Genomic DNA, 15,961 nt, shown 5'->3' with positions numbered 1-15,961 from the left:
GAGGAGGGAGGAAATCTGCGGCGAGTAGAACGAGCGACCGCGCTCTGAGGGGGTGTATCGGGAGAGAAGAACACCGTCAGGGGGGTGAGCAGGTCTCGGGAAGCTGAGAGGGAGTGGTGTCTTGGTTAGTGAGCTGTTGATGGTAAAGGTGAAGGAGGGAAGATGAAGCCGTGCCGAGGCGGGGTTTGAGTTTGGCGATCGCCAGCAAACAATAGCAGTAAATAGGAATGGGTGTCGGCCAGGACTGTAGAAGCATGGATGAGGATTATAATAGCATACCTGAGTTGTTTGATTCTCGCTTTCTCTGTTTTCTCGGTCTCAGGCTTTCAGTCTGCAAGTTTGGAAGATGGAAGGTGTTAGGTGGGGAGAGGAGAGGAATCAGCGGGACTCAGCCACGGGCCGCCGTGTCGGGCGTGGTGGGGCAGAAGACGAGAGCAGGGGGGAATTAATTGGGAATAATGAAGGGGAAGAAACTATATGAAATGAATTTGAAATGAATAGCTGGACTGGAAATCAGAGGAGAAAACTGGGAGTTCTGGTTTTAGTTATAGAATCCGGAATAGGAGGATACGAAGAGGATATAGAGACGAGTCTATTCGGGGACGACTGGTTCCTTTATGATTAAGAAAAGGCTGGGTAACTATTCTTACTACGATTGCGATTGGTATATAGGCCAATGATCTTATGTGACTGTGATAATTCTATAGGAATCTTGACGGTCCTATGGTCTATGGAGTATGATGTACGAGGATGATCGTCTTGGATCTATCCAGTCCGAGGCTTCTAGGCCTGGACATCTTATCCTAGAATCCTTTTGAATAACGATACCCTTGGTTTATACCTCATTTTAAAGAATCTGATCCCCTGAGAAAATCCTCCATTTCACGTTTATCTGGTAACTGAACCTTGGCTCTGACCGGGGCCATTTCTCCACTCCAGAAACTATCGCCATACGGAGAACACCACCAAGTACCATAGTTAAACAACTATAGTTAACTATGGTCAACTATAGTCACAGAACCTTTTCAACTCGTCCTAGCAACTCATTCCAAAACAGAGTTCCCGCCACCAGCGCCAAATGGACTCACCCTCCTCTCTCGAGCCAGACTGCACCCGCGCTACTGTCGGAGCTGGTCACAATCACAGTGACTCGCCGTCTCCACCTACCGCTCAACTGGCCTCGTGATTGGAGTACGACTCCTCCTACGGGTTTCACCACCACCAAGCCGGTGTCTGATGCTTTTTGATTGGAGTGATGATCAAACCGGAGAGGAGGAGGGAGTTTAAAATAACAGAATTACAGTTGCTTAGTGGAAGAGAGAGATACGAGTAGAAACACGGGTAGAAGAGTGTGATTACGGAGTATGGACACAGTACTAGTAGTACCTCCGGTATGTATTACTTCATAGTAGACTCAACTGGTACAACCCCCCGGGACTAGTGAAACTAACGAGCTGCGACAAAATTGCCGCTAATGCCACTAATGAAACTATTGAGGCTGAGGCGCAACGTGGGAGACAAAAATAACATAACCACATCGATTTTCGGAGAACTACTTCGTGGCCGTAGATGGTCTTGCGGGCTTCTAGGCGCCCTATAAGGAGAACACTTGGAAAAGAGAAAATACAACAGAAAAGAAAAAGAAAACACAACCTGGTCTACTTTCCAAAATAGGGAGAGGATGCCCGCAGAGAGAAATCCGAGCCCTTCATCCGTAATGGTACAGGCGGGAGATCGAGCAAGAGGACGAGAGAGAAAACGTGGGGGAATTTCATGAAAATTTGAGTATTTGAGGAGATGATGGGGGTAAAGGAGGAGTTAAGGACAAGGGGGGAGAGAGACGAGCAGATACAACAAAAAAGGAAGAGCATGTTACTGCACAACCTGGTAGAGCAAAGCAGTCAGTCGGTGAGAAATGACTTTTTGAGAGGATCGGAAGAGGAAACTGTCAAAAGGTCATCAGCATACCTTCTCCCGCAGCGTCGTCATCCATTGATCCAGGCTGACGCTCTGGTCCGCGCGGTCCTCCACCAACATCGTCTGGGCCCAAAGACGGAGACCGGGCTCGCCATCCTCGCGCACCACATACAGGTGAGGCACGATCATACTGCCCACACCCTTCGAGTGGTGGTCCCGACTCTTCTCAATCACCGCCCGCACTCGCTGGTTGAACTCGTTATCCACCTCGGGCAAAGTCGTCTTGCCCACCCGCAATTGGTTCCGGTCTGCCACACCGAACACATCCTCAATCAACTGGGGAACGGCGTCGCGACCGACCCACAGGAACTGCGTCTGGCCATCGTCGATCAGGTATAGACCGTATGAGGCAATACGGCCTGAAGACAGATTGACGGTGGGTGGGAGAAGAATCTCTCCCGTCTGCTCGTCAGGCACACCTGCATTGTCGGGCATGTCGTGGAGAGAGTACATCTTAGGGTAGATGTATTGAATAAGGAGAGGTAGAGGCAGAGTCGACAGAAGGCAAAGGGCAGCAGATCGCATATCAGTCGGGATCTGAGCGGACTTGCGAAGACCAAGCTATATAGAATCAAATTAGTAACCTAGAAAACATATGACTAGGACATATGGGATTGCATGACTTACGTTCTTGATCAAAGCAAGGAAGAGGACGGGCAGACCGCGCAGGTTGGCCGGGAACTGGAGGCCACTGCCGCTGACGCTGCCACCGGCAAGCTCCTTGCGGTAAGTCGACAGCAACTCAATGATCTTCGTCTGGAGAGCCTCACGAGCGGGCTCTAGACCGCTGCTCAGGGCACGCTCAACGGCCTTGTGGCTGAAGAAGGTGGCCACAGCCTGTTGGTCAGCCGAAGCATAGACGTCGGCCAGGTTCGTGGTAGTAGGCAGAGCAACGGTGATGACCCGGATACGGCGCTCACCGTTGCAGGTGGTGTGAAGAACGGCGGCCTGCAAGCAAACGACCGGCTTGGCCACGGTCTCGTCGATAGCAACCTCGACAACGTAGGCCTGGTCACGGGGGAAGGCGGGGAACGCGCAGAGATCGGAGCTGCGGTTGAAGAAGTTACCGTAGAAGGTGCTCATGCGCAGGCCAGTGGTGGCACGCACTCGGAGCACAGCCTCCAGACCGATCTCGGAGGAGAGATACTCGGAGAACTCACGGGCAAACTTCATGGCATCCTCAGACCGAGCGGCGTTCCAGCCAGGGTAGAAGTAGGTCTGACCACCTGTGTACCGGGGCAAGCAGCTAAGAGAGGCAACATCCTGGTATTGGGACGAGAAGAGGAACATATCGACGGACACCTGAGCCTTGGAGCATTCCACCGCAAAGCTCTTATAGAAGGAGTTGGCGGTCTGCAAAAGCGCAGACTCCTTGCTCGTACCCAGCACCTTCTTATCTTCACGCATCGTGAGAGCACCGTGACCGATGTTGGGCAAGGATGCGCTTAGCACAGTCATCTTACCTCCAACGGGCGAGATAAGCTTATAACCAGCACGCAGAGCAGAACCCATGGCGCAGCTGTTGTTCTGGGTGTCCTGGAACATCGTCTGCAGCTTATCCAGGAAGGTTTCGATGTTCTCCCGGCATTCGCTCAGAGTCACCAGAAGGTCGCCGGGAATTGGAAGGAAGGGCTCATCGAGGTCGCTAATGACCAACATGCGAGGGTCCGAGCTGGCTGAGCCATCGCGGGGAATGCTGAAGTAGTGCAGGCTAGAGTCCACGGCGACGAAGCCAAGACGGGTCCGTCGGTCCGCGTTGGGAATCCGGTCGAGGCTCTCCTTAATGCAGCGAGCGATAACAGCCAAAAGACCGCTAGTAACCGAAGCATAGCTGACATCGATCAAGAAGAGGTAAACCAGCGGTTGCGGAGGTCGGACCATGTATTCTTGAGGAGCAATGAACTCGACCATACTGTGGTTCAGATCAGCACGGAGCGCGCGGTCAGCAGGCCTCTGGTGTGTGGAATCCCAATCGAAAGCCTGAGGAACATCGTTGGTGAGGTTACACATGTTGCAACGCCAGCGGTGGCCATGATCGAGGAAGGTAACGAAGGGATTGATATAGGAACGGCAGCGTCTGCATCGTGAAATGACCTGGTCCGGAATGACAGGAATGGGGTCCTCGGCGTCGTGGAGGGCGGCATAAGGCTGAATGATGAGAGCAAATGGCAACTTGGACTTCTTGAGGAGTGAATTATTCGTAGGGACTGCGTTCAAGGTGGACCGCATATATTTGGGAGGGCAATTGGCGGTGGCAGACTCGAAAACGCTGGTCTGCAGGGCAGTCAGTCATCTTGGGCGACCCTCGCACGGCGAAAGATTGCATAGAGCAAGGGAGCTTCTGAACGTACCTGGGGAGGCAGAATGATGGGAGGAGGGGGTAGTCCAACTCTGCGACATTAAAGGGTTGGGAGATGAGGTCCGTCGGGTAGAGCTGGTTGAGTTGGACATTGCGTTGGGGCTGCACCGCGGCCTGTGGCTGCGGCGGGGGCATGTGGTGTGGTTCGCTCATACCCATTCCACCGAATTGCTGGGTCATTTGCGTAACACCGTCCGAGGGAGCAGCGTAGCCTGCGGCGGCGGGCTGCATCTGAGCCGGGTCGGCGCCGTAGGTCGGCTGTTGATATCCCGCAGCTTGCGCCTGCTGGGGATAGGCACCGAAGGCGCCCCCAGCGGTGGGTTGACCTCCCAGCGCGGCATTGGCACCCGAACCAAACTCAAAGGCTTCGCCAGCGTATGCTCTCTTCTTCTTGGCTGCGGCGCCAGTGGGCGGCGCTCCCTGCGGGGGGACGGCGGACTGTTGCTGTTGTGTGGGATCCGTGGAGCCATATCCGGGCTGAGCGTACCCTTCCTGGGGAGGGTAACCCCCTTGTGGAGCTGCCATTAAGATGTGCTAGCGGTCGAAATGTGCGAAAGTGAGGTCCTTTACGGGATTGGGGAGTCGGGATGAGCGACGAATTTCGGAGGGAGGGTGGTTGTGGTTGATATGGGGTCGCGGGTGACAGCTTTCGCTAGAACCCCACAATCAGCTTTACCGTCGACCAGATTAGGGTCAATATAGGACCGGCGAAGACAGATAAATCGTCCGAAGAACAGCAGACAAGCACAGAGAGGGGGTTAGATCATACCAGAGACACAGGGACGGAGGGGAAGAGGGAAGCAAAGGAGGCGGTGATGGCGAAGGTGGCCTTTAGGTTGTGGCGGGCCAGCCAATCACGGGGTCGCAGGCACATGAGAGCTCGGCCAAGGACTTGAAGTATACGGCGTACAAGGAAGTGATATTCAAGGGGTAACAAAGAGGACATATTACTGTTTAACAACTTATCAAATACTACACCAGGTATAGGTATCATATGTTGTTATCATTAATTGCTATTGCTTATATATCCGCCATTGTAACCCCCTGGTAGCTGGTTTGGATACTCGATCTAACTAGCATTAGTCCATGCATCTCGGCACAGACTAGTCGATCTTGCTCAATTTCAATAGGATATACCTCAAATTGAAGCTGTTTGATCTTCTCCCCTATTGTAAATATCCTACTATTCTCATAGTCGTCTTTGTATTCTAGTACTAGCACTCATGGCAATCAGAAAGAATGTGGCCGGGTAAGGCAAGCGTGGTTGCCCGGTCAACACAACCCACCACAAGTGTTCTTCCACTGCACACGAACACCTCCACATCTTCAATCTCCAATCTTGCATCGCCGCCCGCCACAGTAGGTAGTTTTTCTCTTCTTTCTTTTTGGAGGATTTTATCGATACTTTTTCTTCTTCTTTTTACTTGCATTCCTGCGATTCATTTAGCGAGGGAATTGGAACGCCGACTCAAAAACGGAAATCTCAAAAACAACAGCACAATCGGTCAACAGCGTTGAATGTGGGTATTGTCACAATGAGTGTTCGGGTCGTCGCACGGGTACGACCACTTCTCAAGTCTGAACGAGATCTCGATGTCATTCTTCGCACGGGCGCCTCCGCTGGCGCTGCCGAGTCCAAGCCGCGCGAGTCCCTGAATGACGATCGAAAGTTGGCGGCATTGAGGGATCGGGATAATGTCGTTCGCATCCCCAACCCTAAGAATGAAGGCGAGGAGTACACCTTTCAATTCAATGCGGTCTACGACGCGGATGTGGCGCAGCAAGAGCTGTTTGACGCAGAGGGTAAGTGACCTTGTCGTGTTCGGGGTGCTTAGTGAAGGGCTTCGTGTGGCATGTCAATGATCAACGCTCACCCGCCGTCATTTAAATAGTCGCGCCCACAATCAAGCACCTGTTCAATGGATTCGATATCACTCTCTTCGCCTACGGTGTTACTGGAACCGGCAAAACACACACGATGCGTGGCGGTAAAAGTCTCGCGGACCGAGGTGTGATTCCCCGACTCCTGAGCGGCATCTACAGGCGGAGTCGAAAGATGGAAAAGGACAGTAACGGAGAGACCACCGTGCAGGTATCTCTTAGCTACTACGAGATCTACAATGACAAGGTGTATGATTTGTTTGAGCCTCCCGAGAAGCGCACGTTGGCAGGGCTTCCTCTTCGGGACAATGGGGGCAAGACGGTGGTCTGTGGGCTGACTGAGAAGCCTTGTACGAGTTTGAAGGAGTTTGAGGGTCTTTATGACCAGGCAAACACCAATCGCTCAACATCGGCGACAAAGGTTAGTCAAAGAACCCCAGTTTCATGCGCTCCCGCCGCTGACCATCCTGTCGCTAGTTGAATGCCCATTCATCTCGCTCTCACGCAATCCTAGGAGTAAAGGTTACCGTCACAACCCCGGAGAAGACTCGAGTCAGCACTGCTTCTGCAATTGATCTAGCAGGTTCGGAAGATAACCGACGAACGGAGAATGACAAGGAGCGGATGGTGGAATCGGCGAGCATCAACAAGAGTCTGTTTGTGCTGGCGCAATGTGTCGAGGCCATCACCAAGAAGCAACACCGTATCCCTTATCGCGAGTCCAAGATGACACGGATTTTGTCATTGGGACAAAACAACGGCCTCACTGTCATGATTCTCAACCTTGCCCCCGTCCGATCATACCACCTAGACACGATCAGCTCCCTGAATGTTGCCAACCGTACCAGGAAAATTGAGGTACGAGAAGTTGAGAACGACCCGATCTTCAAAGGCCCAGCCAGACCCGCCGTTCGGCCGTCCTTGGCTGCAACTCGGAGGCCGCTGCAGCCCCTCACAGCTTCAGTGCATGTCAACATGCCTGCTTCTGTCGTCAAAGACCCGGCCAAGAAGGATGAAGAGAAGCCCCTCAAGGCTTTCAGTGTCTACTCCGATCGAACCCAGCCCAAGGCTGTGACTCAGATCCGAAAGGCCGAGGTTCCAAAGAAGATGTCTCTCTCAGAGGCGCATCCCATTCGAACGTTGAAACCACCCCGTCCGAGCATCGCCCCACCACAGATGAACTATGGTGATATCTGTGCGGCCAAGATCGAAGAAATGGTCGAGAAAAAGGTTGAGGAGATTTTGGCTGTGCGGGCCGTGAGCGAACAGTCAAGGCAAACTCAGGTTCGTGAGCTGAACGAGCAGCTTCAGCGTCGGTTGGAACAGCTCGAACAGCGAATTGAAGGCACGGAGGATGCTCGTGCCGAGGGTCTCTCCTATCTGCTCATGGCCAAACAGCACCAGGCGCGTGGCGAGAACAGCTCCGCATTGAGGATGTACCAGTTGGCTCTTCCGCATTTTCCGCACAATCAGAAGCTCGCATCTAAGATTGCCGCTCTGAAGGAGCGCCTCCATGGCAAGTCCCAGGCCCGCCAGTCTGTTGCCCATGTATCGCCTCCCAAGGGCAGATTCGGAAGCATGCTGTCTCTCAAGAAGGAGCCGACTCTTACACTAGGCAAGCGTCAGGTGGATGATCTTGATAGGGACTATATGGGTGAAGCTGGTGGTGATGGATTCTCCAGCGACGAGGACAGTATTCTCCCAAAGTCAAAGAAGCGCGCCACATCCAAGGCTCTCCATCGTGATCTGAGTGCACTGGATGAATATGATGATCCTGCCGTCTCCCCACGGACCATCCACCTCCTCTCCATCATCAACTCGCGTGATGTGAGCCAAATCAAGTTGCTCAAGGGTGTTGGTGCCAAGAAGGCCGAAGCTATCGTCGACTGTCTCTGTGAGATGGACCAAGCGGCGGGCACCACTGACGAAATTGTCTCCGACCAACCACAGTTCCAAGTGAGCAGTTTGGCCGAGCTAAGTACGTTGAAGGGAGTGGGCGTTCGCACCGTTGAGAACATGCGGAACGGAGTTTTGGTTTGATTTTGCATTTCCCCTTTTTCATGTCATGGGCATTGATTTGGGCATTTTGTTGGATGGTTTTCATGCATCTTCCTTCAGCGACGGTGCTGGGGCGTTTTTGGTTTAGCTTTTGCAGATCCGGGGATGTCCTGAATTAGAACAATGAAGTCTTTCCATTGAGAATGTATCTCCATACCCGAGAGCCTCTATAGGTATGCCGAGTATCTAAAGACTCTGATCTATGGTGACGAGGTTTAATCTTGACATCGGTGAGCCCCCCTGCGCCGCCTTCAATGAATAATCTTTCACGAAGAAGCAGGCAATCGTACTCGTTACATGGCTCAGGAGAACAAATCTCAAATCTAAGCTACTGATTACAAGGTTTATGCTCTCACAAAATCGGAATAAGCTGGGATTCTAGATATCCTCTGAAATCTTCATATTTGTTGTCCGTGGCAGCCCACCGAATCATTATTTGATAATGTGATGCATCCGTCTATCAATGCTCAATTAAACTGTTTTAAAATGCACCCCGTGAAGACTACAGAGTCCAGAGACCCTGACCTTATCAATCAACTATCATCAGCTTTGCAAAAGCATTATACCTTGCCAAGCTTTACGCCGCCAACAACAATCCTCGCGACGACAAACAGCGTCGCACCCGCAAGCATGACCACACCACAGAAGATTTGCAGACTCGTGTACGAGCCGGTCAAAACATCAGGGACCAGGGCACCGCCAATCGGGGTACCGGTGAGAGCGGCGAAGGAAATAATCGAGAAGCAGGTACCGTTGCGGACACCGACCTCGCGCAGATCAGAGATTTGAGCAATAAGGGCTGGAGCGAGGGACACGAAGGCGCCAGAGCCGAAGCCGTACATTGCGCTGAAGACGATGGCGGGGGCGTTGCTACGTGATGGGAGCCAGAGGGCTAGGACGAGGATGCCGGAGAGATAACTGAAGAAGATCATCACGTTGTATCGACCGACGCGGTCTGCCATGTACCCTGGGAGTGTACGGCCGAAGATACTGCATTGAAGTATTAATATCCGAGGTACTGGCACTGATAGCAGGACAAGATTGGATCTTACCTAGCCGCATTCAGGATCGGAATGAGATACTGCGACAAGTGCTCCGACATGCCATATCGCTGTGCCTGAGTAATAACAAACGTAAAAGGCAAGAACATACCCCAGAAGAAACAAAAGCACGCAGCAACCGTGACAACGAATTTCACATCCTTCAGCGGACGAACGAAATTCATAATATCAAACGGCTTCTTGGTATGCTTCAGCCTCGACTTGAGAGTGACATTGGAAACGCCCAGCATAGCCAGAATCAAGAACGCGCAAATCCGCATTGCCCAAGGGAACCCAACCTTGGGAATCAGATTCGACACCATGATGGGGAAGATCACTCCTCCCAGACTGGATCCGGAGGCTGTGACACCCAGTGCGAAGGCGCGACGTTTGGCGAACCAAGTGCTGACCGAGTTTACGCTGGCGTTGAATACGGCGCTTGCACCGAGTGGACTGCAAATTCCTTGCGCGAGGATGAATTGGTAGTACTCGGTTGAGAGGGAGGCCATCATGAGGCCGAAGACGTGGAGGAATGTGCCGCCTAAGAGGATATATCGGGGGCCATAATTGTCGAAGAGGGTACCGAAAACGGGGCCCTGTAGATATTGATGTTAGTATTGACTTCGATACTCGACTGGTATTGATTAGGGGGTACCTACAGCGAAGAACATGACGAATGTCTCCAATGATGTGATCCATGTCACGGTACTGGTGGACATATCACTAAGTTGATGACTTTCGTAGTACGTTTGGAAGACACCGATACCTAGACAAAGTCAGCGTTACGTCGATATGGCCAGGAACCTGACACACATACAGTTGATCCAGCCAAAACTGACGAACAGTCCGCAAAAGGCTCCTAGCACGGACATCCATGCTTCAGCTCCTCCATCCGGTGGAGGGCCAGGGCCTGGGGGACCAGCGGGAGCTGGAGTGACGCCCTCGCTATTTTCTGATAGAGGCTCTCCATTGACAACATGTTTCTCTGTCTCGACGGGGTCGGCTGTACGAATACCCTTCTCAAGGTCATCGTTAACTTGCTCGCTCATGGCTGGCGTTGAATTATCTGACGGCGCGGTGTTTGTGGTAGCACTGTCGATGGAGGGAGCCACATGCTCATTATTTGCACCCATTTTCCAAAGTCTGCTGTCTTTCGCAGACAGTCGAGTATTCACTCTCCTCGTTCGATGGTTCCGAGTCTTTGTCGGCTCCTATGTCATGCGACTGGGTTCAAGAGTAGTCTGTACGACAACGCATGTGTTAGAAGCTTGTACACAAGACATATTGCACAGACTAAAGATAGTTCAAGAGCACATTGACTGCCAGGGGTATTTGAACAGAAGGCATAATGGTAGCAACATTATATGCGATTTCATTTGACCGCAATGTCTGTTTCGAATCCATGATGCAAGGTGATGCCATACGACTTACTTCGATAGCTGATAGTCCTCAATGCAAGACAAGAAACTTTAAACCAGCTTTGGGTTCTGAGCCTCGGCCCGAAATATGATTTGTGATCGTGAATAGACCGGATTTAAAGGTGCTCGTCAGTAGGCTGGGTATTCGAAGGACCGGCAGAGCTGTTCTGGTGAGGATGTCGACGTCGTTGCCCTACGGCAGGAGCAAGTGAATTATATACAAGAATACGAAGAAGCTAAAACGAAAATGGCCCGCGACTGCAAGAAATAATGAAGAGATCCAATACGAGAAATCCCCGGTCGGACTCGGTCGCGCCTTCGGCCATCGCGCCAGGCTAAACTCCGAGTGCGATCCCATGGGCCCCATATTGCGATTGTAGGAACGCCGCTAAACCACGAAGAGTAGGGAGTCGACAAACAGAGCTCTGCCAGGTATAGGTCCGCCCTCGGGAGGCCACCAACTCGTCTCCACTTTGGAACCTGGTTTATCATCCATACACCATCAAGTCTCCTTCTGGACTCCGACCGCTTAGCTCCGGGGGTGGGACTGGTTACTCCGTGGCCAGTCCGTGGGGCCTTTTTGTTGGACTATCGGGATGAGGGGCCGAAAGGGCGTGCTCATATATCAATCTCGTCCAGCAGTTGTAGTCTAGGAGATAATTGATTGTTCTTAGGAGTGTATGCAAATACCGATCGTATATACTTAGACAGCAATTAGCGGGAGGCAGAGATTAAGTTCAGGATTGCTATAGAATTGACTGCCGTGTAGTCTATTCGGCTAGGAGCAAGCAGCCTAGATTTGCTGTGGTTTGTCGGATATCGGGAAATTAGAATTGGCGGTTCGTCCAGCGGCGTTTGGAATGGCTGCCCCTCGATATTATGTGACCTATTGCCTGCAGCACTTCGCATGCAGTCCAACAAACTGGAAGTGTTAAACCAACCATATTGCTTCTACACCTTAGATTGAATTTGCAGTGAGACTACATTACAGTACGGACCTTCCTATAGCATGTTAGGCAAACAGCGCGACAGCTCTACGGGCAGTTATATTAGCCCGCCCTTTAAGTATCAACTTGCCTGGAGTCTTTAGGGATCCGTTCTGTTAGACACAAGGATCGAAATGGACCCGTGCAGCATCGTGGCCATCGAAGATCAAGAGACGCTTCTCACCCCCCTTCGTACAATCGTATTAGACCCAATGAGATGATCGAGCCACCGAGTAGCTAGCTCCTCAGATATCCAACCACTAAACGAAATTCTGATCATCGTCCTTTTGTGATAGCCTTCGCTTCCTTCAAAATAGCCTCTATGATATTGCCACTACTCTTGAATATGAGATTGGGATCCATTTGCTAGTCATCGGCAGCAATAAATACTAGAGGTTCTACGTTGGCCATTCCTAATGGAGGATCGCTTTCGGCGGAGCTACCAAGCTTAGGCCAGGAAGCTGCTGAGGGTTTGGTAGAGAAAGACGGCAACTATACGCGAGACTATTACATTGCAGGAAGAATTAGCTACATGACCAGGACTAGCTTGGACTTTGCAAGGGGTTTGGTTTCAGACGTTGAACATAATAGAGTGCCACTCCGATAATCAAGCTCTTCCATGGGTACTTCTATTCGCTGGATGGGTTTCCCCACCTGCAACCCCGCGCGGCAGCTAACAAAGTGTCAAGTATTCGCGAAACGAGAAACAATGAGTCGGCATGACCGTTGATCTGGATTTGAAATCATCAGCGACTCAGTTTAATCGGCTCGTCCCTGGATTTCCGTCCACATTCAGATCACATAAACTCTTGCCTAATCTTCGTTTTTGATCGGTAGATTCTTCCTGTAGTCCCAAAGCAAGACTAACAAGATTATCTGATATTCAACTATATCTGCATAATGTTCAAAATGCCATCATACGTTATTACTGGAGCCTCTAGGGGCCTTGGAGTGAGTCTGATTCCCAAGGACCGACCGCATGAAGCTCAACATTCTTGAACCAAAACAGTGGGAATTCCTTCGCCAGATATCCAGCGATTCAAACAACACCGTGATAGGACTTGTTCGTAGAAAATCAGCAACCGAGGAGAAAGTGAAGGGAGAATTGCCGGACCGTACCAACATCCACATAGTGGAGGCCGACATCACTGATTATGCTGCTCTAAAGGTGAAGATCTCAGCCATGCACGAAGATATGTTATTAATGTATCTCTACAGAATGCGGCGGTAGAGGTTGCAACGATCACTGGCGGGGGACTTGATTATCTGATCGCCAATGCTGGTGTCGTGTCCCACTTCGATGCATACGACCCGATCGGTGTTTTGTAAGTTCAGTCAGGTCGACTTACTAGTCTCTTGAAAGGGGTAGTCACTAACAGAGCGAAATTGACACCAATAGAGGACATCAGCCCGAAACCCTGGAGGAGGAATTGACTGAGTGTTTCAAAGTCAATGTCGTCAGCAACATTCACTTATTCAATCTATTTATGCCTCTAATCCTTAAGGGTGGGATCAAGAAGGTTATCGCCATCTCTAGTGGCCAGGCTTCTCTCGATATCATTCCCAAACTGGGAATTGAAGTCGCTGCCCTCTACTCCATCAGTAAGGCGGGCTTGAACACTGCCGTGGCTAAGTTTAGTGCTCAATATGCTAAAGAGGGTGTTCTTTTCATGAGTATTTGTCCCGGAATGGTTGAAACAGGCCATTTCGTCGACGGTATGTTTGAATCTCCTTGCAATTTCCTGTTTCATGAGAACTGATTCTTTTTCTTTTAGCAACGGAGGAGCAGATGCAAGGCTTGAGAGCAATGCTTGGTGCCTTTTTTGAGTATGCGCCTAACTTCAGGGGACCTGTTCCACCAGGTGCGGCTGTGAAGGATGTCATCTCGGTCATGGAAAAGGCCAGTGTGAACACTGGCGATGGTGGCTCATTTGTATCGCACTACGGCAATCAACAGTGGCTGTAGAAGTTTTTACGAGACCCGTTTCCTGCTAGTCTCATAGATCTATGTCTCCAAACCGACATTACTTAGACTTGAAATTCTATCCTTGTGCGTTTTTAGAGAACGGAGTTAGACGAAAGTAGGCAAGATAGTGCAGCAGCTCATAATAGCACTGAGCTTTTCCGTGTACTCAATCTGGCCCTGTGAGAGATCATCTTGAATCCAAACAGCCTGGATGAGTTTCTTAGTCAGGCATAGGGAGCGTGAGGAGTCCCTCTTCTCTGTCCTACTGATCAGATCCAAGACCGTACACCTGTCCGCATCGGTCCACGCCTCACAGCTCAAGATGAGTAGTGGGAATTGACGCTCACATGAAGTCATCCGAGACAATATATCAAAACCTCGTTCAATACGTTGTTCAGTTTCCGATCCGATGATGTGTCCAAATGCTCGGTTGAGGTAGACAAGCGCGGCTAATTGGAAGAGTTCCACAGTGGTCGCCATACCCGGATACTCGTTAACTATTGTATTTGAGATTGAAATGGACCGGATTCTCCATGCAAGGACCTTAAGATAGCTCTTGAAATCATCGAACTCTTTGAATGGGATCATCTGAGATGGTCTTGCGGCGACTAGGTTACAAACCTCCGCCAAGAGCTTCAGGATTGTATTAAACGGCGATTGGTTCGAGTGTGCCATCTATCCCACATCAATTAGTAACCCTGCTCCTGTCGAATACAGAACCATTTTACCAACCTCGATACGGGGTTCGTGAGTATCCACCGGCTGCAAAGGGATGTCGACTGGCTCGTCCAAGTCCATCAGTGTGCTCTCAATCGCTGGCGGATGCCAGTGCGTGAGACTGAAACGAGATAGGACATCATGATAGTATACCCAGTCTAGTAAGACATTAAAGTCACTGTCTCTTGCCAATTTTTTTCCAGAAGAGGCATTGATGACGCTTTTAACGCCTATGATATATGATCGCCATTGGCCAGAGGTGCATGACGATTGATAAATCTGGGTTGATGACCGAATAATTTTAGTTATTTGCATCGAATCTGTCAGAGTTTATTAGCAGGTGAGACATAGTGGTGCATACCTCAAATGAGCACAAGAGCATCCCTGCCGCAACATGCTGGAGCGTTTCCATGGTTTCAATTTCTCGATTTGATGCGGCGCCTAGGGCTTTCAACGCAGCAATCTTAAGCTCAGCGGCCTGTGTCTGTAGTCCAGAGCGATGCAACGAGGCTACAGCGAGCAAGGAGCGCAGCACTGCAGCGGAAGATGGGGTATTATTCACGACAGCCATGCGAATAAGCATATTGCCCACGTTTTTCGGGTCATGACCAAAGGTTGCTAGAGAGCTTGATGCGTTGGATTGGACTGCGATACTGGTCAGTTTTATGGGGGAAACCCAATGACCGACAGGATCAACTTCGCCTACAGTATTGAAATAAACAGTTTTCTGTAACGTCTAACTGAAATGGATTCCATGGCATCGGTGCTCGTAGGGTCAGCCGCTGGTGCTCTACAAGTGCATTAGTGCCCTATCATCTTGCTGGTGAAAGTCGAAGGGTATTACGATTTGACGCTATCCCTAATAGCTGGCGGTGCATATCCATGTCCCACGTGGATATGTTAACTTGGCGGGCATTGGAGAAATAGTGACCTCTTCCGCCACGTTGCAGGGATGACCCAGCCACGATGGCACGTCGCTTGTCATTGTCCTTCGGCCATGACAGTCGTACACCGTAACCTTTGCAATTACGTTTAGTACGAGAACACTGCGTGCATACTGGGATCGTCCGATCACAGAGAATCCGGCGGTCTGGAAGCATTCAACTGTTAGCAAGTTCACATGTTTCTCATAGGCTCAAGGTGTCCGACGAACTCACCCCGACACGTCCCACAGCCTCTACTCGCCATGTTGTGTCTTTTGGGGAGAACTCTAGAGCCTTGAGGGTAAAGCAGGAGTATACACGAATTTAGGCAAATCCTCGCCGCGGCTCTAAGCGTTACCGCGGTAAATATCAGGGGATAATGTTAGCGTGGTAACTACTCCCCAGAGGTTGTGACCAATATTCTGCCGGGCACCTTGTTATCAAGAATTATGTAACGTAATTTCCGCCCGAGCGGATCACCCAAAACACCATACTAAATGCGATTTTTCACAACTTCAAATTTCAACGCTTTAGGTTGATTATATGATATTCTAGTACCTCACTATTAAATATATCATACTAGATATTTTCATAAACTCAGCAAATACTCTTGAGGGGTAAAATACAGATATATAT

General features: G+C 50.6%; 5 protein-coding genes across 5 annotated transcripts; 2 read left to right on the top strand and 3 right to left on the bottom strand.

Moving 5' to 3' along the window:
• Nucleotides 1–1,872: 1,872 nt before the first annotated feature.
• N7496_002314 (COPII subunit SEC24) lies at nucleotides 1,873–4,861 on the bottom strand (the record flags this gene model as incomplete). The annotated part of the gene is made up of 4 exons (XM_056695245.1): nucleotides 1,873–1,884; nucleotides 1,969–2,538; nucleotides 2,605–4,246; nucleotides 4,329–4,861. 4 exons carry the CDS (start codon nucleotides 4,859–4,861, stop codon nucleotides 1,873–1,875), a joined length of 2,757 nt encoding a protein of 918 aa, XP_056557457.1.
• Nucleotides 4,862–5,871: 1,010 nt separating this feature from the next.
• N7496_002313 (kinesin family protein) lies at nucleotides 5,872–8,257 on the top strand (the record flags this gene model as incomplete). Its single annotated transcript, XM_056695244.1, has 3 exons — nucleotides 5,872–6,139; nucleotides 6,229–6,638; nucleotides 6,695–8,257. 3 exons carry the CDS (start codon nucleotides 5,872–5,874, stop codon nucleotides 8,255–8,257), a joined length of 2,241 nt encoding a protein of 746 aa, XP_056557456.1.
• Nucleotides 8,258–8,835: 578 nt separating this feature from the next.
• N7496_002312 (MCT family MFS transporter) lies at nucleotides 8,836–10,448 on the bottom strand (the record flags this gene model as incomplete). The annotated part of the gene is made up of 4 exons (XM_056695243.1): nucleotides 8,836–9,265; nucleotides 9,328–9,911; nucleotides 9,975–10,081; nucleotides 10,133–10,448. The coding sequence occupies 4 exons, from the start codon at nucleotides 10,446–10,448 to the stop codon at nucleotides 8,836–8,838; spliced, it is 1,437 nt and encodes a 478-aa protein (XP_056557455.1).
• Nucleotides 10,449–12,619: 2,171 nt separating this feature from the next.
• Nucleotides 12,620–13,685, top strand: N7496_002311 (uncharacterized protein; the record flags this gene model as incomplete). Its single annotated transcript, XM_056695242.1, has 5 exons — nucleotides 12,620–12,670; nucleotides 12,729–12,887; nucleotides 12,938–13,044; nucleotides 13,119–13,435; nucleotides 13,495–13,685. 5 exons carry the CDS (start codon nucleotides 12,620–12,622, stop codon nucleotides 13,683–13,685), a joined length of 825 nt encoding a protein of 274 aa, XP_056557454.1.
• A 105-nt stretch (nucleotides 13,686–13,790) lies between these two features.
• N7496_002310 (uncharacterized protein) lies at nucleotides 13,791–14,985 on the bottom strand (the record flags this gene model as incomplete). The annotated part of the gene is made up of 3 exons (XM_056695241.1): nucleotides 13,791–14,360; nucleotides 14,418–14,681; nucleotides 14,764–14,985. The coding sequence occupies 3 exons, from the start codon at nucleotides 14,983–14,985 to the stop codon at nucleotides 13,791–13,793; spliced, it is 1,056 nt and encodes a 351-aa protein (XP_056557453.1).
• Between the last annotated feature and the right edge of the window lie 976 nt (nucleotides 14,986–15,961).

Source organism: Penicillium cataractarum (genome assembly GCF_028827025.1).
Source record: "Penicillium cataractarum strain IBT 29864 chromosome Unknown utg000002l, whole genome shotgun sequence".
NCBI classification, from domain to species: Eukaryota; Fungi; Ascomycota; class Eurotiomycetes; order Eurotiales; family Aspergillaceae; genus Penicillium; species Penicillium cataractarum.
Note: the sequence above shows the minus strand (reverse complement) of the source record. Positions and strands in the feature narration are given on the sequence as shown.